Here is a 24,185-nt window from a genome sequence, read left to right as displayed (position 1 = left end):
GTTCCAAGCAAATGAGGTTACCCACTTACCCTTCATGACCCAGAAAGACAGAAACATGGAAGATGGAGGATCCGACAGTCAACTTCGTGATCCAACTGCAAGTTGCTTACAGTCAAGTCTGCTTTCACCACCTATGATCTAAAAGCACCATTACTACCAGCATGGATGGGCAAGAAGAATAAAGACAACCAATAGCTCTGACCCCATTTGGCTCCCAGTGATCATCGTCTTAAAGCCTGAGTGGTCCTCCATGACTCCAACCTTCAGTACCCACCAAATTCTTCCTGTTTTTTTTTTTAAAAAAAACTTCTCTTCTTCTTCCATAGATAAACACACAGAAAAGGAAGATGTCAATCATAATCAAACACGAATCTTGTCACCATCTTTCTTCAAAAATTCTGGTTTTTGTCCTAAAATTCCAATAACTTGTTACATTACATTTGTCCTGGGGCGCACAAAAGCAAACAAGCCACCAATTCGGATCAGTTCTTGCCCATTTGAAGAAGACAGCTTCATCTTCTTCATTAAGACAACGACACCCGATCAGACAGTGTAAAAAGGGTCGGTGAGCGATGCTATTTCGAGCAGAAAATGAACGCAACCTAAGTAATAATTCTTTCGCATCGGTATATACCAAATCCAACATCAAATGAACATTCCATTGAGAAATCAAGACAATGAGAACCAAAATCAAAAGCATAACAGTGCACGAATATACAACTAAAACGATAAAATTAGATGCCCGGGAAATTAAAAAGCCTCACAAAAGTGTCAGAGGCACGTATAATTTGATCCACGAAGAACACGCTAATGGGTTCTTTCCTTTTTCCCTTTCCCTGCAGAAGACCGAATCTCTATCCTTTCCGGGTTTATTAGGTCCAAAGTGGGCAGTATAGTCTTCCTCTTTTTCCTGCGTTCCACTGTCGGTGATCCGCAGAGTCGAAAATCCGCCATGGTTGTTGATGTGATCGCCGTTACCGAATCTTTACTTTTTACCCACCCAGTCGCACCCACAATCATAGAGGATTTTAGAAGAACCAGGTGGAGGGCTTCAACCTTCGCCACGTTAAAAGACGAACGCAATCGGAGCAGAAAACCGGAAACTCTAAGCTTTTTGCCGGAAGAATGTGTGATTCACGTTTCATACCAGTAAAAGCAACCGATTGGAAGCGCATAAATGATACTGCTAATAATGTGAAATGATCGACAGAGGCGGCCGCTTTGAAATGACACGATTAAGGTAAGGTCTTAATGTTTTCATTAGTTTGACGCCTGGAAAAAAAGTTGAAGGAAAGTAGATTTGACCATTGGTGATCCAAGAACCAATAATTAAAATTAGCAGTTTAGAGTAAAAAAAAAAAAAAATCTGGACTCTGGTATGCTCAAAAACAGATCTGAAATGATTTTTTTTTCTGTCCGAATTCTGGAACCTCTGCAAATCGACTGTGGCTCAATGTATCCAAATGGGACAAGCAAACGCCCAACAACCTCTTTCCTTGGGTAAAAATCAGCATCAATCAACACTCAAGACCTAACCTCAATCTTCCGAATCTGGAGGCTCGGACTCTTCCGAACCAGCATTGCCCGGATGTCTCCCCAGTCGATCATCTCCCGAGGAAGAATTAAAAAACCGGATTTCCTCTGATGGATACTTCGGAAGATCCGCACGTTGTTTGTCTTGGCCGGAAAAGAGTAATCTATTCATCACCAGTAAGTTCAGAAGCAATATAGAATTGCAGAAATCATCTGGAATCCAGCCACAACTTTACCTAGGGATTCCTTTTGATCACATCGTCGACCTGCCTCGTCGAAGATGAACCCTTTCTTTATCAAGAATTGCCTGAGAGAAGGCATTTAATTATCCTGTAGTCGATATTTCCAAATGTGCCCATTAATGATGCATGAAGTTTGCATCTCACGGCTCTATCAATGAACTCTTCTTCTTTTCTTTAAGATTCATAACACACTAACAACAATCTTAATGAATTGTCAATCAACACATTAATCATCAGATTGACTACAAAAGCCAAGAGATAAACCACTTACAAGCATCACAGAAAACAAAGACAAGCTGAAATGAAAATGAATAGAAGATTGGACGATCATAATACCAAAAGAGGATCCTGTCTTTTGGTGAAAGCAAAGAGTTGTTGACCTTGAATTTCTGCAGAAGTGTGAAAAGAGAGAACAGAGAGCAAAGGAGAGATATGTAACATGCTCTCAGCACACTCTGGTCCACTTCGGTTGGTGGGCAATTCCTGGTCATTTAAAAACATTTAAATGCATTGAAGGAATCATCAGGTCAAACAGCATAATAGCAAGAAGCCATAGGCCATTTTCAGAGACAGGTTCATCACAAATTGACAAAATAAGCACCAGATTCTTGTATTTCACCATTCACCAAGGTTATATAGATCTCTTTCTCACCAAAAATTAATCCATATTCCGGACCACTTTATGTTTCTAATGTTCAGGCATATGCCTACTCCTTTATCATATAATTCACCTAATATCTTCGAAAGGTCCAAGTGTATGGAAGAAGACAAAAGGATGTAAACCATTCTTAATTAAAGTGGTCAAAGGGCATCTTAAAAAACAATTTACACCAATTATTGCTGAAGTGGAGCTTGAAGATCCTCGCACGAAACAATGATTAATTAAAACAAATCAACAGGAGAACAGATTACGGTCTGCAAGGGAGGTCATATTGACGTCATCTAATGCTCTCTGAAACAACAACTGTAGAGGGAAGTTGCCAGAATTCAGAAATTCAACGGTAAGAACAGTAAAAGAAATCAAACAACCTTGAGATTTAGAATGGAGTCTAGAGCCTAACAGTATGGTAGTAAAGACACAGGAGAGATGGAGGGAGCCGAATGGAGAAGCGGGGGCCTTCTGTCTGGTCATTTTAGCGAACATCTTGATGTCACTGGAAAAAGAACGGAAAAAGGCGATTAGCTGTTGCTATCAGAGAGGAGGAAATGGGGCATGGCCAGATGCTCCTTCCCGACCTTAAAGGGTCACTCTTTCAGTTACTCAAAGGGGCTCCATGAAGGAGCTTGCATGTGAGACACTCTCTCTGCTTCCCTCCTCTCTTCCTTGTTTTTTTTCGATAAAGTCAAATTGGTAAGTGGGAGAAGGGACATGGACGCAGTAGATTCTGACCATCTCCGTGCGTCCTACTGCAAGAGAATTCTATAAAAAAAATCAGGATTCCTACCGCTTCCTTGAAGAAACTTGCAAGGGAGCTGGAGTCAAATTTTCTTGAAAGGACTAGCTTTCGCATGGACGACACGCGGGGACGTGTCCGGGTTCTCAAACCGGGGGATTTTACCGAAATCCTCGTGCGGGAACAGGTTTGACAGACCACAGCACCTGATTGACAGTAATTTTCGAACAAAAACAAGTTATATTTTTCTACAAAAATTCATTAAGAAAGAGGGTAAAATATTAATTAAACAGCTAATTATTCTCAAGTCTCGTGGCCTGGAAAAATCTATAAAAATCATTTTAGTGACACGAATCAAGATTGGTGATAGAGTACTTTATTTTCGTTATATTAGAATTTAAAATTATGTTTCATAAAAATATTAAAGAAAAACTGCCACTAGGCCCTCACCCCCGCGTCCGAGAGAGAAAGGGGATCTCCCCCTCCCCTGACGGTGAGGGTGAGGGTGAGGGGACACTCTACTAAAAATGTTTTTATTAAACTAAAATTTAGTTTTAAAAGGGCATATTTGTTCTTTTTCAACATTATTAAAAAACTAATTTCTGTATGTTCAGTATTTTCAGGATGATAAGAGTATTTAACACAGATAAAGGCCAGAGGATGTACTTGAGGTTTTCTCCATAAGCACTAGTCTTCCTATCAATATTCTAAAACTGCATTGACCAATACCAAACTTACCAAATAAGTGTACAAATCTCTTCTATAACTGCAAGAATTGTTAAAATTTTGCTGTGAATTTGCAAGAAAGAGCATCTCTGAAATGATGAATCCAAGTTAAGGTCCACAAAAATTCCAAAAACCACAAGAGAGCAAGATGAGAAGTTAACCAAAATTCATAACTACCACAGTAAAAAAGATACCCACATGTGCAGAGATAAACAATAAATTTGAACCATACAATGGTATCTTACCTAGATGAAATAGTAAAAAGTCCCACCGAGCCTTATCTCACTTCAAAGAATCATCAATATCAATAAATTCTCGATCACATAGTCTAATGATTAATAATACAGATAACTAGAAAAGCCCTATGATAGTAAGAACTTTGGCCAAACATCCCTGTTGCATCATTACAGTATGCTATATCAAGCAGGAAACTTACCAGAAGAGCACAGACCAGTGCAAAAGTAACACTTATAATGTAAATGGCAGTGGCATAGACATGAACAGGATCAAACATCATTCCTAGTTGTTGTAGTGCCCTAATAAGGAAAACTGTGCTGGCTCCTAAGAATGAAAAAATTAGTTTTAAAGGGACATTAAAATCATCAGCAGTACAAAAAATTCTAAAATGTTCCAGCCATTTATATAAGTGTACAGTCAACAAGAAAAAGGAAATACTCAAATCTCTAGATTCAGCTGATTACCACCTTCCAACTTCCAAAATATTCTCAAAGGTGAACAACAATGCACACTTGATTGGTCTTGCAAACACAATCAATGACTAAGACAAATAAAAGCAGGCACCAAGTCAAGTGAGCAGCCCATATAACACAAAAAAACAGAAATTTTATCAATAGATTAGAACCAGAGGAGAAATATCCTCTCCTAGTCGAACAGTCATCATGAATTTAATTTCAGAAAGAGAATGATGTTGATGCTGATCAGAACAAGGCACAAAATCAGCTCTATGCAAGCATAATCTACAGAGTATTTCCGAGGACAGAGCCAGTAGTCTGTGAACCACCAGTGAAACAATCCAATCCAATCAGGAAAAATACTTTGACACCTCCCCTGCAGATGTGGATGGTCTAAGTTAACTTTTGAAGACCATTCATTTATTATCCAATCTATAACATAGATCAAGCATATAGAATGTCAAATGATCAACAGGAATATCTAACTGCCAAAAAAGATGAGCCATTATATGAGTCAAACGAAAGACAGTCGGAGCATCGATATCACTCCCTCTTAAAACAGTAGTCCATACCTAACAATCTAAATAAAGTTATGTGATGTGGCTCAAATTGACCAGTTTGAAAGACTGGCGCCGAAAGCATACGAAGGAACCAGTTGCTATTAGCAATCCAAATAAAGTTATTCAGATAAAAAAAGGATCAAGCAGACATACCTGAATCATATATACCAAACCGGCCAGCAAACACCCACCAAATCCAAATAGTCTCAGCTAAACAAAACGGAGAAAAATAAAAATCATGAAATCAGAACGCAGAACGCAGTACGCAGAAATAAAACCTTGCGACAGAGAGCAAATGACGAGTTTGTAGCACTACAGGTAGAAAAATTATAAAAATGAAAAGCTAGGAGCAAAACTTGAAGGATCGTTAGAGACCTCCAAATGAGAGAGAGAACAGCAGCCACTGGATTGCTCCACAAAATCTGCCTTCATCTCCTCCCAGCGTGAAAGTTATATTCCGCATGGTGGATAATCGACGAAGTGACAGACGATCAACGAAAAAGGTTTTCAAATTTCGTCACCTAATTTTCATAAAAAAAAAAAGAAAAAAGCGCCGAATGTATCATGAATTATACTTACGTGGGGCCGTAGAGGTACAAGAACCAATGGGCCACCAGATTCCATCACCATCGTACCCACGCTAACAAAACAATATCTAATGGAGGCCCCTTAGTTAGAAATTTATATCTTCCAGGATAGTCATTTTAAAACGCTATCTCAGCCGGATGTTTCGATATATAATGTTAACTTTTTAGAGGCAGAGATCACAAGAAGGAGAATGAAAGAATCTGATTGATATTAGCACAATCAAATTACCAAATTGTACATGATTACAATTGATCTATACATTTCTCTGTGTGTACACTCTGTTAGATCTTGTCAAGAGCAGTGCAGAGCCGTTGACACCACGAAGAACGAGCATCCTGGAGTCCAAATAGGTTCCACAGACAAACTTTGACAAATCGAACATCTCTGGTGGGATCTGAGTGCGGACCTCTTTCAGCACCTTCCCTGCAACATTCACTTCTTGTAGAGACGGAGAGTCAAGATTCATAGTCACGTCAACCTCCCCACATGCAAGTTTTGCCACTGGAAGGCTCGATGGAAGCTCCTCTATAGGGGTTCCCCTCCATTTTCTGTTTGAGAGCTTCAGAGCCGTAGATTCTTGAGAAGTGGAAAAGCGCCAGGAGCTTTCCTCGGAATTCTCTTGCAGGTAATGACGGCTTCCAGCAGCCAACCTGACTGAAGAACAGCACTGCAATTTTCCAGGAATCCCAGTCTTGTTATGTGGCCACTGGGGACTAATCATGACTGAAAATTCAATGTTGGAAGTGAAGGAAAGAACATCTTTGGAGTCAGGTGATCGATCAATGGTGAGTATCACATTGCCCATCAGAACTTGTGGGAGTGGCTGGCGAAGGGTTAAACCGATATGCCTTCCGGTGCTGTACAACAACCGCCACCTTCCAGGAAGAAGCTCGAGCCAATCCTGCAAATATAAGAGGGGTAGATTCAAATTTTCTTCCTTGTTCAACAAGGGGATTCCAATTCCTAGAGCCTAAGCTAAATCATGAACCGCACTCCATTGCCAGTATGTTTTATTGTCAGATGACTACTGTTTCCTCCATCATTTGTTTTTTCTTTCTCCCACACTTTGATTTTTAGCTCTCATCCTTTCGCACTTGTTACAATTGCAACTGGTGAAATTGACTGTTTTCTACTGTCCTGAGTTGTTTCCCTCAGTTTTCTTTTCCTCTATTGTCTCAAAAAATGTAGAAGGAACAGAATTTCATTCTGGATTTTTATTTTTTTTAACAAGGTGGGAGAGATTCTATTGAGAGGAAGAGTTCATTCTGGATATATTGAACAGTTAATATGATTAACCAAATAAGCTCAGCAAACCCACAATGAGCCCATTGATTCACCAAAATGACAAAAAGCACTGAGATGCAATGCTTTAAAACTCAACCCACTCATTGACCTGGTAAGGCCACTAGAACAGGTTCGACCAGTTTGTGTGTGTTCATAAATGCATGTACATGTATATATATATACATGCATCATTTCGCTTGTTGTCAGAGGGATCTGCTCCCTCCTCTTTTGTAATTTCTCTTGTTAATGTAAATATATCTTTATAAAAAAAAAATATATACATGCATCATTTATATTGAAATACACTTTTAGAAAAATAGTTTGAAGAGAATACTTATAAAAATGCAACAGAGTAATCAGTGTACACTTTAATAAAAAAACATTTTGGTTATTCTACACATTAAAAATATTATTTATGGCTGTCCATATTTATTACTCTAGATAATGAAAAAAGAAAAAAAAAACACAAACATTGCTAAAGCTAAATATGAATATATAACAATTAAGTTGAAAAACATTTAGGCCACTTTATATATAGTAAATATAACATAAAATTACATATAAAAACACCAATTATGCTTTTGTATTATTGGAATTAGAGTTGGACAAGTACTTTAAATTAAGGCCAAGTGAGGTGATATAAATTAAGGCACAAAGGGTAGGGCCCGAGCCTAATGTAAATCGTATAAGAACCATTTCTCATTTCTCCTAGCGCCAAAATGTTGACTTCAGTGATTTATTTTTCTTGCAGGTTTAGACACAACTTTGTTACAAAACATCAAAATATAAAAAGGACCATATGTAAAAATATAAAAAAACATAAAAAGGGAGGTCTGGACCATGTCTGGTGTACACCACAGGAAAATGCTGAGACAGGGATCTCTCTTCTTTTTTTTAAGCAAATTGAGAAAGGGCTCTGTTATCAACAGTTTCTCACTGTGACCTTTTTGTATTCAAAGCTTCAGGTTCAACTCAATTCCACTCACCCATAAACATGAGATGATGGACAGGTGTTAATTATATTTTGTTATAGATTTTTATTGTGCGAGACACCACCGAACCTATTTTATGAAAGAGAACAGGTAGAAGGTTGTTATTTTTCAAGCTACCATGTCTCCATTGCTTCCAACATAACGTAGAATATGCAGCTAAGGTGCATACACAACTAAATATAGAACTTTTGAGGATCAACTTACCTCTGTTTCTGTATGAGGATTCAGCATCTCTATCAATTCAATAAAGTAGGCCAGCCTGTTGCGCTGAAATGACGGAGAAGAAAGCAAAAAAAAAGATCTGCTGTCAGTTCTCCAATTACATTTTGTTTTTATGCCTGATATTGGTGTTTTTGTAGTTCATAGATGGTGGTGGTGGAAGATGAGAGGAAGCAGACAAAACTTGATTTAATCTAAATTACCTGATGCAAACCATAAATGTACTCCTCAGTAATTCGAACAGCAGTTGAACCCAGACCCCACTTGATCATGTCTACTGATGGTTCTACCCTCCATCTTGGCCCACATAAAAATGGATGCCTCAAAGCATCTAAGCAACTGTATGAGTAGACAAACAAGCCAGGACGGTTCAAAAAACTGTCACTTTGATTTAATACTTATAAATTTATCATATGCGAAAATCAGTCCAGTGGCCTGCCAATCTAAAATTTTAAATAATAATAATTAAAAACATTACAGTAAAATTTCTTTAAAAAATTACAGTATGCAAACCAACTTTGAGTGGAAGAATTTCCTTATTTATCTTACCTTATTCGTTCCAAAGATTTAGTCGCAAGCAGTTGACTGAGAAGGTTCCAGCCTGCACCCCAGTTTCTATCAAGCATCTAAAATATAGATAGTTTCATTATCATAATACAAAATCAGATAACTTATATTCAAACCAGTTGGACTGAGATCATAGAAATAGATACCAACCTGCAAACCTGCATTTCCTGAGGCAGAATTTGTGCTCAGTATAGGCAAGAGAAATTCACGCAAGCATGAAGGATCATTCCCCTGTACTTCAGAATAAAGCATAGAATTAAAACCTACCAACGAAGAAATGTTCTGACAAGGAAGTTTTGTACTGAAGCAATTAACCAATATCACTTTAAAGCCAGCTGACAAAAATCGACTATTTGAAATTGATGGATGAAACAATCCATGATTTCCCAAATTAAGCAAATAAATAAATAAACAAGAGCTGATCAAATAACAAAGTTAAACAGAACCTTGTTCAAGAATAATTTGAACTTCATGAAGATCGATGGCTCGATAAGCTCTTGCAACACCATTTGTGCCATGATGAAGCCAACACATCTGTCATAATTCAGTAAAGAGCTCAATATATGAACCCAGATAATTAATAAAAAATAAACAGCTTAAAAGTTACCCCTTCCCACCTCATATCAAATGCTATCATCATTTGACGCCTTTCTGCATTGCCCTCCACTGTGCTGTTATTTGGGCTGTTGTCATGGAAATCAGATGCATTCCCTAGAATTCCAACCTATTAAAAAGACCACCGAGCAATCTAAAATTCACTTCAGGGATATAACATATATCTATTCAACGGTCAGAAGCCACAATGAAAAGGTAGATCACAAGCTTTAAGTAATTATAAGTATAGCAAGTTTACCTTGATATGTCTATCCACTGGGCTAATGTGCAGATTCTCCAGTCGTAACTCTGTGTGTGCAAGTCCATGACTATGCAAGTAGTTTACCTAGACAGGAAACAAGAACCACAGTAAATGATCTTTAGACAAACAAGTACAGGGCAATTTTAACACATACCACAAAAAGAAGGGAGTTGGATACATACTCCAATCAAAAGATCACGCATTAGAATCCTAATAAGTCTCAACTTTCGGGAAATTGCAGGCCCTCCGACCCTATCATCCCCTACCCTCCTGACACACTCTTCATCCAATGCAAGAGTGACTTCTAAAATTGGAAACCAATTTGAAAGTTGAAGCCAGTGTCTGAGAGAATAACTTCCATGATACTGCAAAAACATATTCCAATTCCAAATTCCCCTCCAGCATCTTAGATTTGTATAAGGTGTACTTTCACTGGACAACAGAGCAACTCTGGAGCTGACAGACTTACCCCATGCACAAGGGTAAAAGAATCATCATCACTGTTGCCAGAAGGAGATAGATACCCGTGAACTTGCATTGCATAAGAATGATACAGAAGTTGACGACGAGCAAGCCTCTTCAGTACCTGAGAATATCTCATTCAGAAATTAGTAGAAGAAAATGAGAACCCATGCCAATGACAGGCGGACTCCACATAACAAGATAAAATAAGTACTCAATCATTGTAAGGGACTGGAAACAAGACATTATTAGCCTCTTCGAAAATCGAAGAAAATGTCTATCAGTTTGAGTGGTGTTACCTCGATAGCACGTCTTCCTCTTCGCTTTGCCTGGGGACTAGCAAGTTGTCGAAGCACTACTCTTGAATTATATAGAGTACTGCATTTTGTTAAATGAACATACTTCGTGAGCTTCCTCTTATAACCTTCACTTGGTAAACTTTATAAACTAAACAAAGTTACCTGATTGGATCTTTCACTGTAGCTTCATAAATGACCTCATCGCTCTGCATAAAGATCCGGGAACAAAATATATAAGTATTCTGTAATACTTGAATAAAGTTATGAAGTAACACAGTGACAAATTTTATTCACTGATAAAGAAGTCCCCATCCACAGAGAACACCGTCGAAAAATAAAGCAGGGGGAACATACCCGGCCGGCGAGCCCGACACTGACGTAATTACAAATTTCAAAGTCCGAAATATTGAATTTCATAACATGACTGGAGTCCTCGTCTGCATGAACATATTTCAACTTTTGAGCGTTTTCGTTGCCCTCTGACGCAGAAACAGCTCCTCTTATGGAGCACTTTACTCTACCACCTTTTACTCCTCTTGCAGAAAGCAGAGATCCAGCGAAAGAATTAGCATACGATGCTAATGATCTCCGCTGAGGATAATTTCGCCAATTTCCATTAGAGCACAGCAAGTCAAGACCGTCCAACGTCGTCAAAGAGCCAGCTCCACTGAAAGACATCTTCCCCCTTTCACCGGCATGAAATTAGCAAACCTATGAGCAGTTCAAATCGCCTATGTAAAGCAATAAAGTCTAATTGCAATAAGCTCAAATTAACTTCAAAGAAAATAACCAATTTCAACAATCTCACGCCATGAAAAACAAAAGGAGGGATCTTTGAACGGCGAGCAGTAAAACAAAAAATGATCAAATAATCCAGACTATAGTAATTAAACACAGTGAGACAAGCTAATCTAAAATGAGAGCTGAAATCTTACTGAAAAAAGACGAACACCCCGACAGAAGCGGCTACAGAATAAACACGCGGAAATTTCCTCGATCGTAAGATACGATGTAGCGTATACAGGGACGGAGAGACAGAGGAGAAAGGATGTGACGGAGCGTGAAGGTTGCGTGGGGGAAAACGCTTGTGGCGCTGCACCATGGGTCAAACGCATGCCTGCCGCCTTTCTCCAAATATCTGCTTCTCCGCCGGGCTTCTTGTTTCCATGTCATCGTCAAGCAACCGCGAAATCTGTCCTAACCCAAAACCCAACGGATAAACAAGTTCGGCCCTTGAAATGTAAGAAATTGCCACTCGCTTTTAGTATTCCCAAATAACCCTCCTCCCATTATTATATAAAGTCCTAAACCGCTTGATGCAGGTCTGTTCGAACCATGGCTTTTGGGACTCGCCCGATAGACTCGCGATTCGGGTGAATCAACCGGAATTTTAGATCAATGTAGTGGTTCGGGGGCGAAACCGCTCCGGATGCCCCAGTGCCTGAATTTATAAGAATCAAGCAGGTCGGTAACAGAGCTGTGGCGACTAACGAGTTATGACCACTCTTAACTCCTTACCCCAAAGTAGGGGTTACTTTGAGTCCAGCTAAGTTCGTTCGAACCAGTATATATCCGAGTTAAATTTGATGTAAATACTTCAAACTCAAGTTCAAAGTTAACCTCAGCCTAAAATTAAAATCGAGTTCGAGTCCAAATTTTTTTACCAAATTTGAGTTTGAACTCAAGTAGGGTTAGAACTCCAAGCTATATTTAAAATTTTGCATAAAATACATGTCAAATAAATTTTACTTAAAATAACCTTTGCATTCATTTGTACATGAGCATTGTATGAAGATATCCTCGAGCAATTCAACTTGAGTCACCCGATCTAATTGGAGATCGAGAGATCTTGAGTCAAGTCAAGTCTCGATGTTGAGTCGCAAAACCTTTGTTCGAACGCAAGTCCACTAAGTTTAATGGGTGGTTTATGTATTTAAAAAAAATAAAGAAAAATATTTATAGATATGGAAAAGGTGACAGGAAAAATAAAAGGGAAGAGACATGCCTTTCCTATATTTTTTAGGATCTTCTCCTTGTTAATGGGGAAACAAACTGGTCAAGTTGAAACCAATTTAATTTAATAATCCAACATAATATTAAATCACTAATGCAAAACCCTATTTCAAATAAACATTGTTCATCTTTTAAAATATTTATGAGTATAATTTTTATAAATTAAGTATATGCCCCAAAAATATTACATAAATAAACCTATAGTTCTAAACCCTAATACTTAAATACCTTAATCCAAATTTTAAATTACACAAATGAAATACAAAAAAATAAATAATTATTTGTTTCAATGAAATTTCTAATTTTTTAATATTCCCTTGAATTTAAATAGTGTTCAGACCCCAACTACTCTTGTGAAACTCTAAAAAAGAGCTATACGACTTTTATCAAATTTTGTGATATTCGAACAATACTTAAAAAAACGATAGTTACAAATTCCAAAAAAAATCCCCTTTTATTCCAAATATTTGTCTACGATATAAACAATTATCATTTATTATGTTTTTATTAGTGCCAAATGAAATTAGATTTTCTAAGCACAATTGCGTCTTAAGTAAGAGTATTTGTAGTATCTACAAACATTTTCAGTATCATGTTTTAGGATGTAAAACTATTTTTTCACCCACTATAGATCCAATAAAAAAAAAATGTAAGTCATCATAGTCTAAAATGGGTTTATATCGTTATCATAGTATAAAGAGAAATATGCTAACAATAAAATTCTCTTTTATTTGAGTTATATTAATCACTCGAAATAATATATGTAGAAGGGAGTTTTTATTTAATAAGAGTATTTTTATTTTAATATTAAAGCTAAATTTAATTGATTATATTAATGTCAGGTATGTGTAGGCTATTTTAGTGACAATATAAATTTAATTGGATTTATTGTTGTCTCTCAAAAGTTTTACACTAGGCAAAATCTCGTCAGAGCTAATATAACTATTTCACACCTAATAACTTTTTGTATTGGATCACCAAATAGCCGTTTATACGTTTCTCTCCCATCTTCTCCCGCCGCGGCGCCTCATCTCACCGGTCCCAACGGATGGGCCACTCCACTTGGATTCTTTTTAAGTCCTAGAGGCCATTGGAGCCCGCCCATCGTAGAAGGACGCCGTCGACGGTCGAGTTTGGCTCTGTGCCTTGCAGGGGCATTTTCGTCATTCGATCGCTATTATCCTCGTTTCGCCATGAGACGCGTCGGAGTAGCATTTTATTTTCGAAAGACAATTACAGTAAAGGGCATCTGGCGTCTCCCTCCTCACTCCGGACATCGCTCACCGCGTCTCTCAATTCCCTTGCATTTTTCTTCTTTGCCTTTACTTGTCTATCTTTTTCTCTCTTTTTCGCTCTCGTCGGACAGAATCACGCCTCTTGCGCTTAGTATTCGCTTTTGGCGGCCGCTCAATCAACAACCCCTGTGTGTCTCCCGCCGCAGCCTGTCGGATTTCCGGTCACCATTCCGGCTAGCTTCTGTCGGCTCTGTTTAGTTGGTGTCCGCTTTCGGTTTATTGTGAACACCGAAGGAACATTTGGTTTTTAGTGTTTCGGCGATCGCACTGTTTTAGATTAGGGTTTGTGGTTCTCGTGGGTTTTACCATGCCTCGGAGTTCGCGACACAAGTCTCACAAGCAGCACAAGTCCATCTCCAAAGAGGCGAGAGATTATACGGATTCGGATGAGGAGGAGGCCTTGAAAGAGCGGAAGCCTCGAGAAGGGCCGGCAGTTAGTTCGGGAATTAGGGTTTTGAAAGACTCCGACTCAGGCGAGAAGAGGAAAGTTAAGGATCTGCTTGGACCCGGAAACGGTGACTACTCGGCCGAGTATGGGAGTTCCAAACGTCGAAAGGATCGGGCTGGTTCGACGGTTGGATCCGATCGATGGAATGGGGGAGACGATGAGCGCGTTGAGGGTTTGGAGGATAAAGAGATGAAAAACGATGGTTTTGGACTTGCTACGGAGTCGGCATCCAAGTCAATGGTGACCGTTGATTCGAGGAGCAAGTCGAGCAGAAAACTCGAGAGTGGAGGTGATCGGAGAGAAGACTCTTTGGTTTCTTCCCTGGATAATGAGGAGGCGAAGAAGGGAAGTGCCAAGGTAGATTCGAAGCGGAAATCGGAGAAAGAGGGGTGCAGAAAGGAGTGGCTTCATTCCAAAGATATCAGGGAGAAGGAGCGTGGTTCTGAGAGGGAAAAAAAGGGTCAAGATGGAAGGTGCGAGAAATCAGTTGATATCGTTGGGACCAACGAAATTAGTAGGAAGCAAGGTGCCCGAATGGGTGAGGAAGAGAGTTATTATAAGAAAGAAGTAGAAAATACTGGTAAGGTAACTGTTTCCTCAATTGTGAATTGTGCTGCACTTGCTTCTTGCTAACCATGAATCGAACTGTTTACAGTCGTGACATCTTTAAAATGTAAGGTATCCCGCACTCTGAATGTGAAGTGTATTTCAGGATGTGTCTATCATGGATACACAGTCTCATTTTTTCTTGTTTTCGTTTTTCTTTTGCTGTGCGCTACTGCAAGGCTGAGTGTTTTGAATGATGTTACAAACATCGGAATTGGTGCGTGCATTCTCTCCCCTTCTTTCTTTGGTTTGGGAGGTGGGGGTTAGGCTAGTTGCCTCTTCTCTTTGGAAGTGTTGGGGTACACATCTGGCAAGGTATGAATGGAAACTCTTGATAGAGGGTAGCATGTAGGGTTGTGTAATGCAGGTGCAACTGCACGAAGAATTCTATTTGATATCTTTTGGTTCAAATTGTAGTGAGGCAGTGGAAGAAGTCTTTGTTGTCCTGTAGCTTCTTTTTCTTAGTTTAAGTGTGTGAAAATATGAGCTGTTCATTTTTTTTTTATGATGCGATCCTTGTTTTATGTCAACTTCTTCTCTTCTCTGGTGCCTGGGCAATTAATCCTGTATTTTGGGAATCCCATGTAGCAATTTCAAGTATTAGATTTTTTTCTTTGAAATCTTGTTTCTGCATGGATCTGATGAAGTAAAGTAGAGTGGATGTGGTATGCTTTAATCTACTCTCAATGTCTGTGGGAGTGCAACATTGATGTGCTTTTCCATTTCAAATTAATAATTTTAATGTTTTTATTCTGAGCCATTTTGTAACATTATCAGGAAGAAAAGAGCTTCTGATGAAAGAAATTCACGGTAACTGGGAAAGATAAAATAAGAGAGTCAGTCAATGTGCCATCTTGTGCAGTAACATATTGATGTGCCTATGTTGGATTGTTCATCAGTTGAACAATTCACTTTAGTTGCTAACCAACATTGACCTAGAAGAGGTGTTTTTTTACCTGTGTAAAAATTCAAAATGTGATTGCAAGGATGGCTTCAAATTTAGAGGGCAAAAGTTTTATAAGAATGAATTGTTATTCCCCAATGCAGTTGAGAGATATGATTGCTGTTGAAGTCATGTGATAAGTAATGTGCACTATCTCTCTGGAAGTTTGAAACTGGGAGCTTTAAAGATTTTATCTCTAATAAGTTTACTCTTGCATTTGCCAACTAGTGATACTTCTCATCCTAGAAAAGATGATTGCAGATGTTTTATTCCATGGAGATTGTTGAGGATTTTTAAATATCTCAATTTTTATGTTAAGCTTTTGGTCATATTTTTATGTGGCACCATTTATGATGTATGGACTATTTCTCATTGAATGATTCACTGCGAATGACCTATGAGAAGCGCAGTCCATGTCTGAGGTTGTGGTGGAGGTGGTTTTGAAGAATATTGCAGCACATTAGCAAAGATTTTCAGAATATTTTAGCAAAGCTGTCTTAGTGATTTTCATGTTGTTGTTGTTTTTTTTTTTTTTTTGGATTAACTTCTGGCTGGACTTCTAATCACAAAATCTTTTGAATTGTTAATTGTTTTTTAAGCATTTGAGCAATTCTGAAGCCCAACTGAAGGATCATCTTTATGTTCTGTTGTTCATTTCTCCAGCAGTTTGTGCATGATGAAACTTGGGTGGGGTGGGGGTGGGCTGATGTGTTAATATCGTGAGATTATATGTTAACTGAGCATCGGAGTCTAGGACTACCTCTAATGAAAGAAAAAAAGAGTATGAGAGTTTACATATATTTTATTATTTTTATCTCAGATATAGCTCTTACGAGTCCTCAACAGTCAGTGGAGTTTTGGCTTGTTGATTTTTTTTGCTCACACTGTTTTTGTCAGTGACGATGAATCTTGGCATCTAAGGAATATGTTTATGCCTCATAGAGTAGTGGGAACCATTTTGTATAGAATGAATGATCTTTGGTTGAATCAGATTGTGGAAATTGTATTCGCTACAAAGTCCTTGTAATGGTTTTTTTCCTCATTCTAGAAACTACATGTATAAGTAATGGTCTATTGTGCTCCATGATTTGAGAGGAGGCCCTATTTTGGTGCTCTATTCTATCATGCATGGAAGCTTTCGTTCTTTGATCTTCCTTATATTTGGACGAGCATTTATTCTTGTCCATTGTCTGATAAACTCCTATGGTAGGTGATGTGTTTTGGGTACATTTACTTTTTTTGGTACTAGTCTAGAAAAATTGGTATACTAATTACCTACTTTTAATATGGTGAAGTATCTAGTTTGCACTTACTTATCTTACCTTCTGCATAAATTTGATAGTTATGTGGTTCCGGTATGTATGGTTATTGTGCTATGTAGAAGATCCTAGACTTTGTTTAGGCTTTCTATTTGGGTTGTATGGCCTTTGCCTTGATTTGTGTATCACTTCTGTTTTATTTTATTTTATTTTATGTAGTATCACTTCTGTTAATGCTTATCATGTTTGAACATTCAAAAGGAAAGAGATGAAACAGAATGTATTGTGTTCATCTTCTCAAGAGCAATCCTGGTTGCATCCATGTTAGCTACTTCTCTGTTTCTTTTGTTATAATTAATTTAAAGAAGATAACATGTTATCATCTGTTGCTGCTAGTATGAACCTGAGTCTCTTTTGATTTTCATTTATGTAATTCATATTGATTTAGTTGCCTCAAGAAAAATCTCTGTGAATAGTTGTCAACTGACATGTTAAATGTGCCAGTGGTGATATGTTTTTTTAATTACTTACTGTTTTGTTTGTAATTCTACAGAGTTTTCAGCATATGCGGAGTTGTTCAGCCCTGTCTTGGAGAAAGAATATGAGAAACGAGTCAAGAAGAGAATTGATGGTTCTGGTACTAAAGATGTGAAGGATGATGTAGATGATGATAGACGTTTGTCAAGGGAAGACCACCAGAGGAATGGAAAATATAAAGATGAAAAACATAAGAATGATAGGCACAAGGACAAACATAGAGATGATTCTGAGAGAGATCATAGGTACAAAGATGATAAGTATCGAGATGAGCGCTCCTCTAGAGATCGTACAACTGATAGGCCTGACAGTAAATATTCTAGAGACGAAAATAAGACTTCAGAGAGCCGTCACAAGAAAGCTAAGCTTCAGGAGAATAGTTTTGAAGGTAGTTCTCATACTGAAGACCAAGGTACCAGATACAAGGACTACAATGGAAGAAAAATATCTCCTGATGATAATGAGGATTATGATGATATGAAGGCTCAAGGTGCAAAGGAACTGCTGTCCGATGTGGAAAGAAATGCATCAAGCAGCAGCAAATTGGACTCCCCAGGTGAGAAGAGGCGGTCTAAATCACGTTCACACCATTCAGAAGCTGTTGATTGTAGACCAAGCAGTAACCATGGGAGAAATTCTCCGAGTTCTGGTACCCCTGCTGGTCAAGATACAGACAGGTGCTTATTTTTCTTGGATTTCTATTTTTGTTGAAAAATTTCGTTGAATTTCTCTTTCAGTTATTTGATAATGATGAGAAAATTTTCATTGAATGAGTTCCTGAAGGAGAATAGTACATTATAAAGAGTAATTGTTGCAAAGTACAAAAACCAAGAAACACTCACGATAATATTTCTTTTCTGGATGTTGTGAGCACTAGTTTGGACTGAAAGTGATTTTTTTTTTGTTCTAAATAGGTTGTTTCAGTTGGTATCTGCTTTTACGTGTTTTCTTTGTCACCATGACAGTGACATATAAGTATCTGTTGTCAGAAGGCTTTTATTCCGTTATTTCTCATATAATTTTGGTTGTGTATTTGATGTTGTTTTGCTCCATGTTTTGTGTTTCTCTTTCACATTTTTTTTATTTTTTTTAGTTTTTTTAAAGTTCTCTTGCTCATGGCTACTTCCATTGCCTGATGAGAGTATTGGAGGAGCTATTGCTCTCATTTTTTTTATGATTTTAACTTTTTGTTGTTCTTCACCTTTATTGTATTGACTAGAGTATATGACAGTCTCAGGTACTTTGTGTTGTATACACATTAAAACTCCTTTTACATGGACTTGCATAGGCTCATTTAACATTTTCTTGTCAGATACCATTGCGTAACCTTTTTAAAAAATATCATTGCTAAATATGGGTCGACAGAGAGGTTACGAGTGCTGCTAGTATATTCTAACAACATCTTTTCTGGATGGTTCCATATTGATTGCTGAAATGTGCATTTTTTCTGTCTTTTCTCCAAATGGAAGCTCAATTCTACCTACTTCTCAAGTATCTGTGCAACATGAGGCCTTTTATCTGCTTCACCCATGTTGTTTCTTAAACTATCTATCTAGGCAGTTTTTGGTTTTCTGCTATCTTTGATATCTATGTGAACATTCCGTTGTATCATCCTGCGAGTATAAGTTCAATATTCAAATTGAGATTTTTGGAACTGTAATGCGACTTTTATTTTTAAATGAAAGTTAACTTTTGTATCCCAGTTTATTTGACCTCTTCTTCCTATTCTGTTGATTTCATCTTTTTCCAGTTTTCTGTGAAAGTTGATTGCATTTTTTAAGAAGGAAAAGCCTGATAACTTGGCTCTAGGTTTTTGTTTGAAGCAGCAAGATTTCATCAGAAAGAGGAAGGAATTTACAATAGATACATAATTTGCTTTTAGAATGCAATTAAAGATGATTTTCTAGAACCTGCTTGCTGAAATTTTATTTTTTATATACATTATCACTAATTGTATTTGCCATTCAAAAAGTAAATGGTTAATTGTGTTTGTGCTCCTGTTTGCGTTTAGGCACGAGATGAAGCAGTCAGAATCTGTTAATAGGGACTCACTGCCTAGTGAAAGATATCGACGCAGCAGTACAAGAGATGCTTCTGAAAGGACTTCTGAGTCTCAGTATATAGAGAGGCCTAAACAGAAAACTGATAGTTATTCAGGTGAATTATCTGCTGAAAATGCAATGGGGCCACTATATGAAAGATCACCAAAGTTGGTGCGCCAGGTATCACCTGTTCGCATGACAGAAAAATCCCCATCATCCACAAGTGGGGATCGGCGGTACTCAAACCGAATCAGTGCCCGAAGGAGCGTTGATATTGACGAATTAGGACGTAGGAGTAGTGGGTCCAGGGATCTTAGGGAACATTCAATTTATGATGATAGAGGTCAAGAGTTCCCTTTTGAAAAGCCCATAGGGGAAGATTTTACCCAGGCAGAGTCACATCGTCGAGAGTCGACTCCAGCTAGTTCATCTTTTAATAGAACAAGTGCTATTTCCAGCACTTCACCCAGTGTTCTCCCTCCACCTCCTCCTTTTAGACATGGAGTTGAAAGCTCATCTGTCATGGGTTTGTCAGAAGATGATTCTAGAGCCCCTACTGGTGACCGGAGGTTGAACCGTTACAAGAGAGCTGGCGATTCCAGTAGCATGGGCAGAGGTCAAGGGAATAATGCTTGGAAGGGCATCCCAAACTGGCCTCCACCTGTTTCCAATGGGTTCATTCCTTTTCAACATGGTCCACCAGCCGGTGGATTTCATCCTGTTGTCCAGCAATTCCCTTCACCTCTTTTTGGTGTCAGGCCCTCAGTAGAATTGAATCACACTGGGGTTCCTTGGCATGATCCTGGCCGTCCATTTGGGTGGCAAAATCCTGCAGATGATTCTGTCCCTCCTCACTTCCATGGGTGGGATGGAAGTAATGGAGTCTTTGGAGAGGAATCTCATATTTATGCAAGGCCTGACTGGGACCCAAGTCGACAGTCTATGGGCAACCGGGGGTGGGATATCAGCTCTGATTCTTGGAAGGGGCAAAATGGAAATGTAAATATGGAATTTCCAGTTTGTCCTAAAGAGGGAGATTATCCTGGAAGAGCCCCACCAGATGAAATGTGGACTGCTGGACAATCTGGGCAGCGGATGCGCAATGAGCGGAACCGGCCTGAACGATTGCCTGCTGAAAGTATTGAAATAAAAAGATCTGGAAATACCCCGTCTGCACAGAAAGCTGCTGAAGTTGGTTCCAGCATAGTCAAAGAAAAGACTCCTGAGCCTCTTAAGCCATCTAAGCTTGAAGAAGATCCCAGTTTTTGTAGTGTTTATCTTTCTAAGCTTGACATCTCAGTGAATCTTGCTTCTCCAGAATTGCATAAGCAGTGCATGGACTTGGTGGGAATGGAAAAGGACCTTAGTAGTTGGATCAGTACCACCAAAGATGTCTTGAAAGAGGTATTGTTGTCTGTCTACATTTTTTTTTACAAAATTCTATAAATTTTATGGTTTTATTTACTCTACTTTCAGTTTTTGACCGTGTCCAAACTTTTGCTTTTATTTCTTTTAGCAGGATTCTACAGAAGTGAGGCCCTTACACTGTGATAACAATCTCAGGGCTTTGCTCTTCCCTGAGTCTACTGAAACTATTTTTGAGGTACATTGTTGGATTGTTATTTCCAAAGATGATAGCCTATAATTAGTTACATTTTGAGACTATTTATGTATTATGGATCACCCCAAGTTTTAAATAACAATTATGTCCCAGATGAATCTGCTTGCTGGATTCATCAGAGTTCTTGTTTTGGTGCAAACTCCACGTGTAATGATGCGTTGAGGGGAAAATACTAGGAAAGACATGTTTGTTACTTTAATTAGACAACGTGAGATCACTTATCTGTATTTTTTGTTTGGCTTTTGTAGAGATCTATGGCACTCTATAAGAAGCAGAAGGAAGAAATGCAAGTGGAGAGGCCTGTACTATCAGCTCCTGATGCTGCACTGAAAAAATCATATCCAGTTCATGATGAGGAAGCAGCTGAGGGGTTGGAGGATTTCCAGGAGAATACTGAAAAAGTGGCCAAGCTGCCACCCAGTGAGGAAAATAAAGAAGCTGATTCTTATGTCAATCATGAGGAGCATCAATGTGATTCCCCTTCTGGAGTTGTTATTTCTGATGATTCTGAAGTTTGTGAGGCTTCGAAGCCAGAGTTGGTTGAGTGTAGGGTAAATTTAAGTCGGATACCTAATTCTCCTGGAAGTACACATTGAGACGATTTTTATTCCATGCTTTTTCAATGCCAGTCCCTATTTGCAAGTCGTGGGTGCTTTTTTATGTGTATCTGATCGCAGTTTTTTTTTCCTCATCTTTGCTGTTTTAGTCGTGCAGTGTTGCTTATCCCTGAAGGTATCAGAAGAAAGCAGCAATCATTGCTAACCTATTCGTTTTATAATTTTCTTTTTGTGCAATTGACCGTGGTCTTCTACACTAGGGAACGTAAGGTCGTAACTTTCTCTTCCATGGCTTCCTATACTGACCAGTCTTCCTTGGAGGGTTTTTCCTTGTGTGTTTTGCAGTGGATCTTCGGGGCTTTCTTCTGGGTGTGACTCGCGTAGATGTTGAAACATATCGTTTCCATGGGGTGTCTCTCAGGTAAATTGGAGACCGTTAACTCTTTATTTTTTTTCTTCGTTTGCTTGTTGACGACGTAACACATCCAGCCTGCAAACATTGTGAGGCTCTTCTTGTTGCCTTCAGTGGGGCAAGCTTTATGGCCTAAGGCCGGCGTGTCGCTCTGAAAGTGGCATTTTTGCTTGAACTGGATGGGGATTGCGTTAAACTAATTATAATGAAGGTAATTAAGAAGTTTGATATATGCATGAAGAGATATGGGAAGTAACTGAATTATATTTCCAATAAATTAAACAGGGAATTTTAGAAATATGATATGTCATGCAATAGATGAGATGGGAGGAAATTGTCAGGCAAAACAGTAAAACTAGATATCTTCGGTTGGCTTATGATTCTACGAGAGGGGGGGGGGGGATTGTTTGCAGATGTTTTTTAATGTTTAAAAAATGTTATTTCTTAGCTTATTTACTTAATTCATTTAAATCTGCTTAAGAACTAATTTTGTGAAAAAGTAATTAGTTATATTTTTTAGTGTTATAAAAATAAACTCAATGAGGTCCAAATCCGAGAAAACATAATTCAATCAGGGTTTTTCATCAATACTAACATTTTGAGAATCTAACTTGTAATGTAAAGACCAATTTACTTGAATATTTTACTAATGCTACTCTTTTAAGGCATATAAACCTCCTTTCTTTTAAGTGCCTTAATTGAATTATAGTATCATATGGTTCTTAGCTCTCGATTTATACGCATTTTACTTTTTTTTTTAATATTTAATCATAAATATTGTAAAAGTTCTCGATGTATTCACTTTTCGTTTTTGCTTTTTTATTATTGTATTATATTTATACAAAGAGCTTTATGAAGCCGTACTTGACGAATGTTATCTTTTGGGAGAAAACTTTTAGGGCATGTTAGTGGGCAGAAAGTGGGCCAAATGCGTTAGTGCGCACTAGTGACGGGAGAAAGTGAAATATAGTTGTATTCCGCTTTCTCCTGTTTCAGGCATAAAATGATGGTAAGTGAAATTAGAGGGGTCGAGTTCTGATTTCACTTCCCATAGTTAAAATACATTTCGGGCTTGGGCTGTCGGGAAGGAACCTCTATTGAACGAGGTTTCGGAGAAAAAATATTTCTCTGTCGTGCTCGTGACTTCAGTGATTTCAATCGCCCTACTTCGACTTCTCTTCTCTCTCGGCCTCCCTCTCCTCTCCCTCTCGACCTCTGTCCCAGAGCACGGGAGGCCAAACCTTTGTCGCAAAGCCTCTTGGCCTCCCTCTCGGCGTACAGTTGGAGTGTCAACTCCGTCGCTGTTGCCTGTTGGCCCGTCGCCTTTGTTGTCGTCACCCGTTAGCCCGTTGCCTCCGTCGCCTTTGCTAGTTGGCTCGTCGTCGTAGTCTCCCGCCACTGAGGAAGACGATGCGCGCTGTGAGGAAGATGATAGTTTAATTTTTCCTAAGTTAGGAAAAATTAAATCGTCGTAATAATTTATATTTTTAATATATTTATTTTATAATTACTATTTTAAATTAGTGATTTAATAGTCATAGTTAAAATATTGTTAAAATAAATATTTGATAAATTATTTTGGTTTAATTATCCCATTGCTATAATTAATTAAACCAATGGTTTTAAATTTTGTAATAATATATTATTAATTACATTTTTTTTATTATTGTATTAAATTAGTATTTTTGATGTTAAAACATATCTTATGTTATTAAAAAATAATTTATTTATTTATCATATTCACTTATGTTATATTTTATTATTTATTTTTAATAATTTATTCTAGTTGCACGTACTCAGAGGGAGTCCGTAGTACAATATGCAACAGCATCATATTATCAAGATGTTTTAACAATTCAGATGTAGCAAAATTATTGACTATTATGTTTTAACGCCACTAAATATTTTGTGTGTTGTACTTTTGTATGAACAAATATAATTTTTTACAATAAAAAGGCGATTAAGTTATATTTGTATTATTTTTATTTTTATTATTACGATATTTGTGTAGTATGGTATGTAGTACGATATTTGTATA

At 38.0% G+C, this 24,185-nt stretch overlaps 3 protein-coding genes across 10 annotated transcripts; 1 reads left to right on the top strand and 2 right to left on the bottom strand.

The window, feature by feature from the left end:
* Positions 1-1,374: 1,374 nt before the first annotated feature.
* On the bottom strand, positions 1,375-5,629 carry LOC137956077 (uncharacterized). 5 transcript variants are annotated; one of them, XR_011113209.1, is made up of 6 exons: positions 5,523-5,629; positions 5,301-5,357; positions 4,332-4,456; positions 3,908-3,984; positions 1,770-2,258; positions 1,375-1,697 (listed from the first exon to the last, which is right to left on the bottom strand). XR_011113209.1 is itself a non-coding variant. In XM_068803411.1 (6 exons), the coding sequence occupies exons 1-5, from the start codon at positions 5,608-5,610 to the stop codon at positions 3,255-3,257; spliced, it is 468 nt and encodes a 155-aa protein (XP_068659512.1). In that variant the 5' UTR covers positions 5,611-5,629; the 3' UTR covers positions 2,899-2,929; positions 3,221-3,254. The 5 variants fall into 5 exon arrangements, 2 of the variants coding, with proteins under 2 accessions (XP_068659500.1, XP_068659512.1); XR_011113211.1 differs by having other exon boundaries at positions 4,332-4,444; XM_068803411.1 differs by lacking the exons at positions 1,375-1,697; positions 1,770-2,258 and adding exons at positions 2,899-2,929; positions 3,221-3,375.
* A 282-nt stretch (positions 5,630-5,911) lies between these two features.
* Positions 5,912-11,606, bottom strand: LOC137956063 (probable plastid-lipid-associated protein 14, chloroplastic). 2 transcript variants are annotated; one of them, XM_068803374.1, is made up of 14 exons: positions 11,350-11,606; positions 10,769-11,099; positions 10,577-10,620; positions 10,415-10,493; positions 10,123-10,239; positions 9,836-10,018; positions 9,651-9,737; positions 9,415-9,521; positions 9,244-9,331; positions 8,948-9,028; positions 8,780-8,856; positions 8,434-8,569; positions 8,216-8,278; positions 5,912-6,636 (listed from the first exon to the last, which is right to left on the bottom strand). In XM_068803374.1, exons 1-14 carry the CDS (start codon positions 11,514-11,516, stop codon positions 5,989-5,991), a joined length of 2,208 nt encoding a protein of 735 aa, XP_068659475.1. In that variant the 5' UTR covers positions 11,517-11,606; the 3' UTR covers positions 5,912-5,988. The 2 variants fall into 2 exon arrangements, with proteins under 2 accessions (XP_068659475.1, XP_068659483.1); XM_068803382.1 differs by having other exon boundaries at positions 10,769-11,125; positions 11,350-11,434.
* Positions 11,607-13,659: 2,053 nt separating this feature from the next.
* LOC137942561 (uncharacterized) lies at positions 13,660-22,537 on the top strand. 3 transcript variants are annotated; one of them, XM_068788278.1, is made up of 6 exons: positions 13,660-14,750; positions 17,532-18,192; positions 19,527-19,672; positions 20,876-20,961; positions 21,074-21,160; positions 21,427-22,537. In XM_068788278.1, the coding sequence occupies exons 1-6, from the start codon at positions 14,030-14,032 to the stop codon at positions 21,772-21,774; spliced, it is 2,049 nt and encodes a 682-aa protein (XP_068644379.1). In that variant the 5' UTR covers positions 13,660-14,029; the 3' UTR covers positions 21,775-22,537. The 3 variants fall into 3 exon arrangements, with proteins under 3 accessions (XP_068644379.1, XP_068644371.1, XP_068644364.1); XM_068788270.1 differs by having other exon boundaries at positions 19,527-20,961; positions 21,077-21,160; XM_068788263.1 differs by having other exon boundaries at positions 19,527-20,961.
* Positions 22,538-24,185: the final 1,648 nt, after the last annotated feature.

This window comes from Aristolochia californica, unplaced genomic scaffold, assembly GCF_029961685.1.
Source record: "Aristolochia californica isolate CCGP_79_NKW_82.1479 unplaced genomic scaffold, dmAriCali1.0.hap1 SCAF_1, whole genome shotgun sequence".
NCBI lineage: Eukaryota > Viridiplantae > Streptophyta > Magnoliopsida > Piperales > Aristolochiaceae > Aristolochia > Aristolochia californica.
The sequence above is the reverse complement of the archived record's forward strand: the minus strand, read 5'-3'. Positions and strand labels throughout refer to the sequence as shown.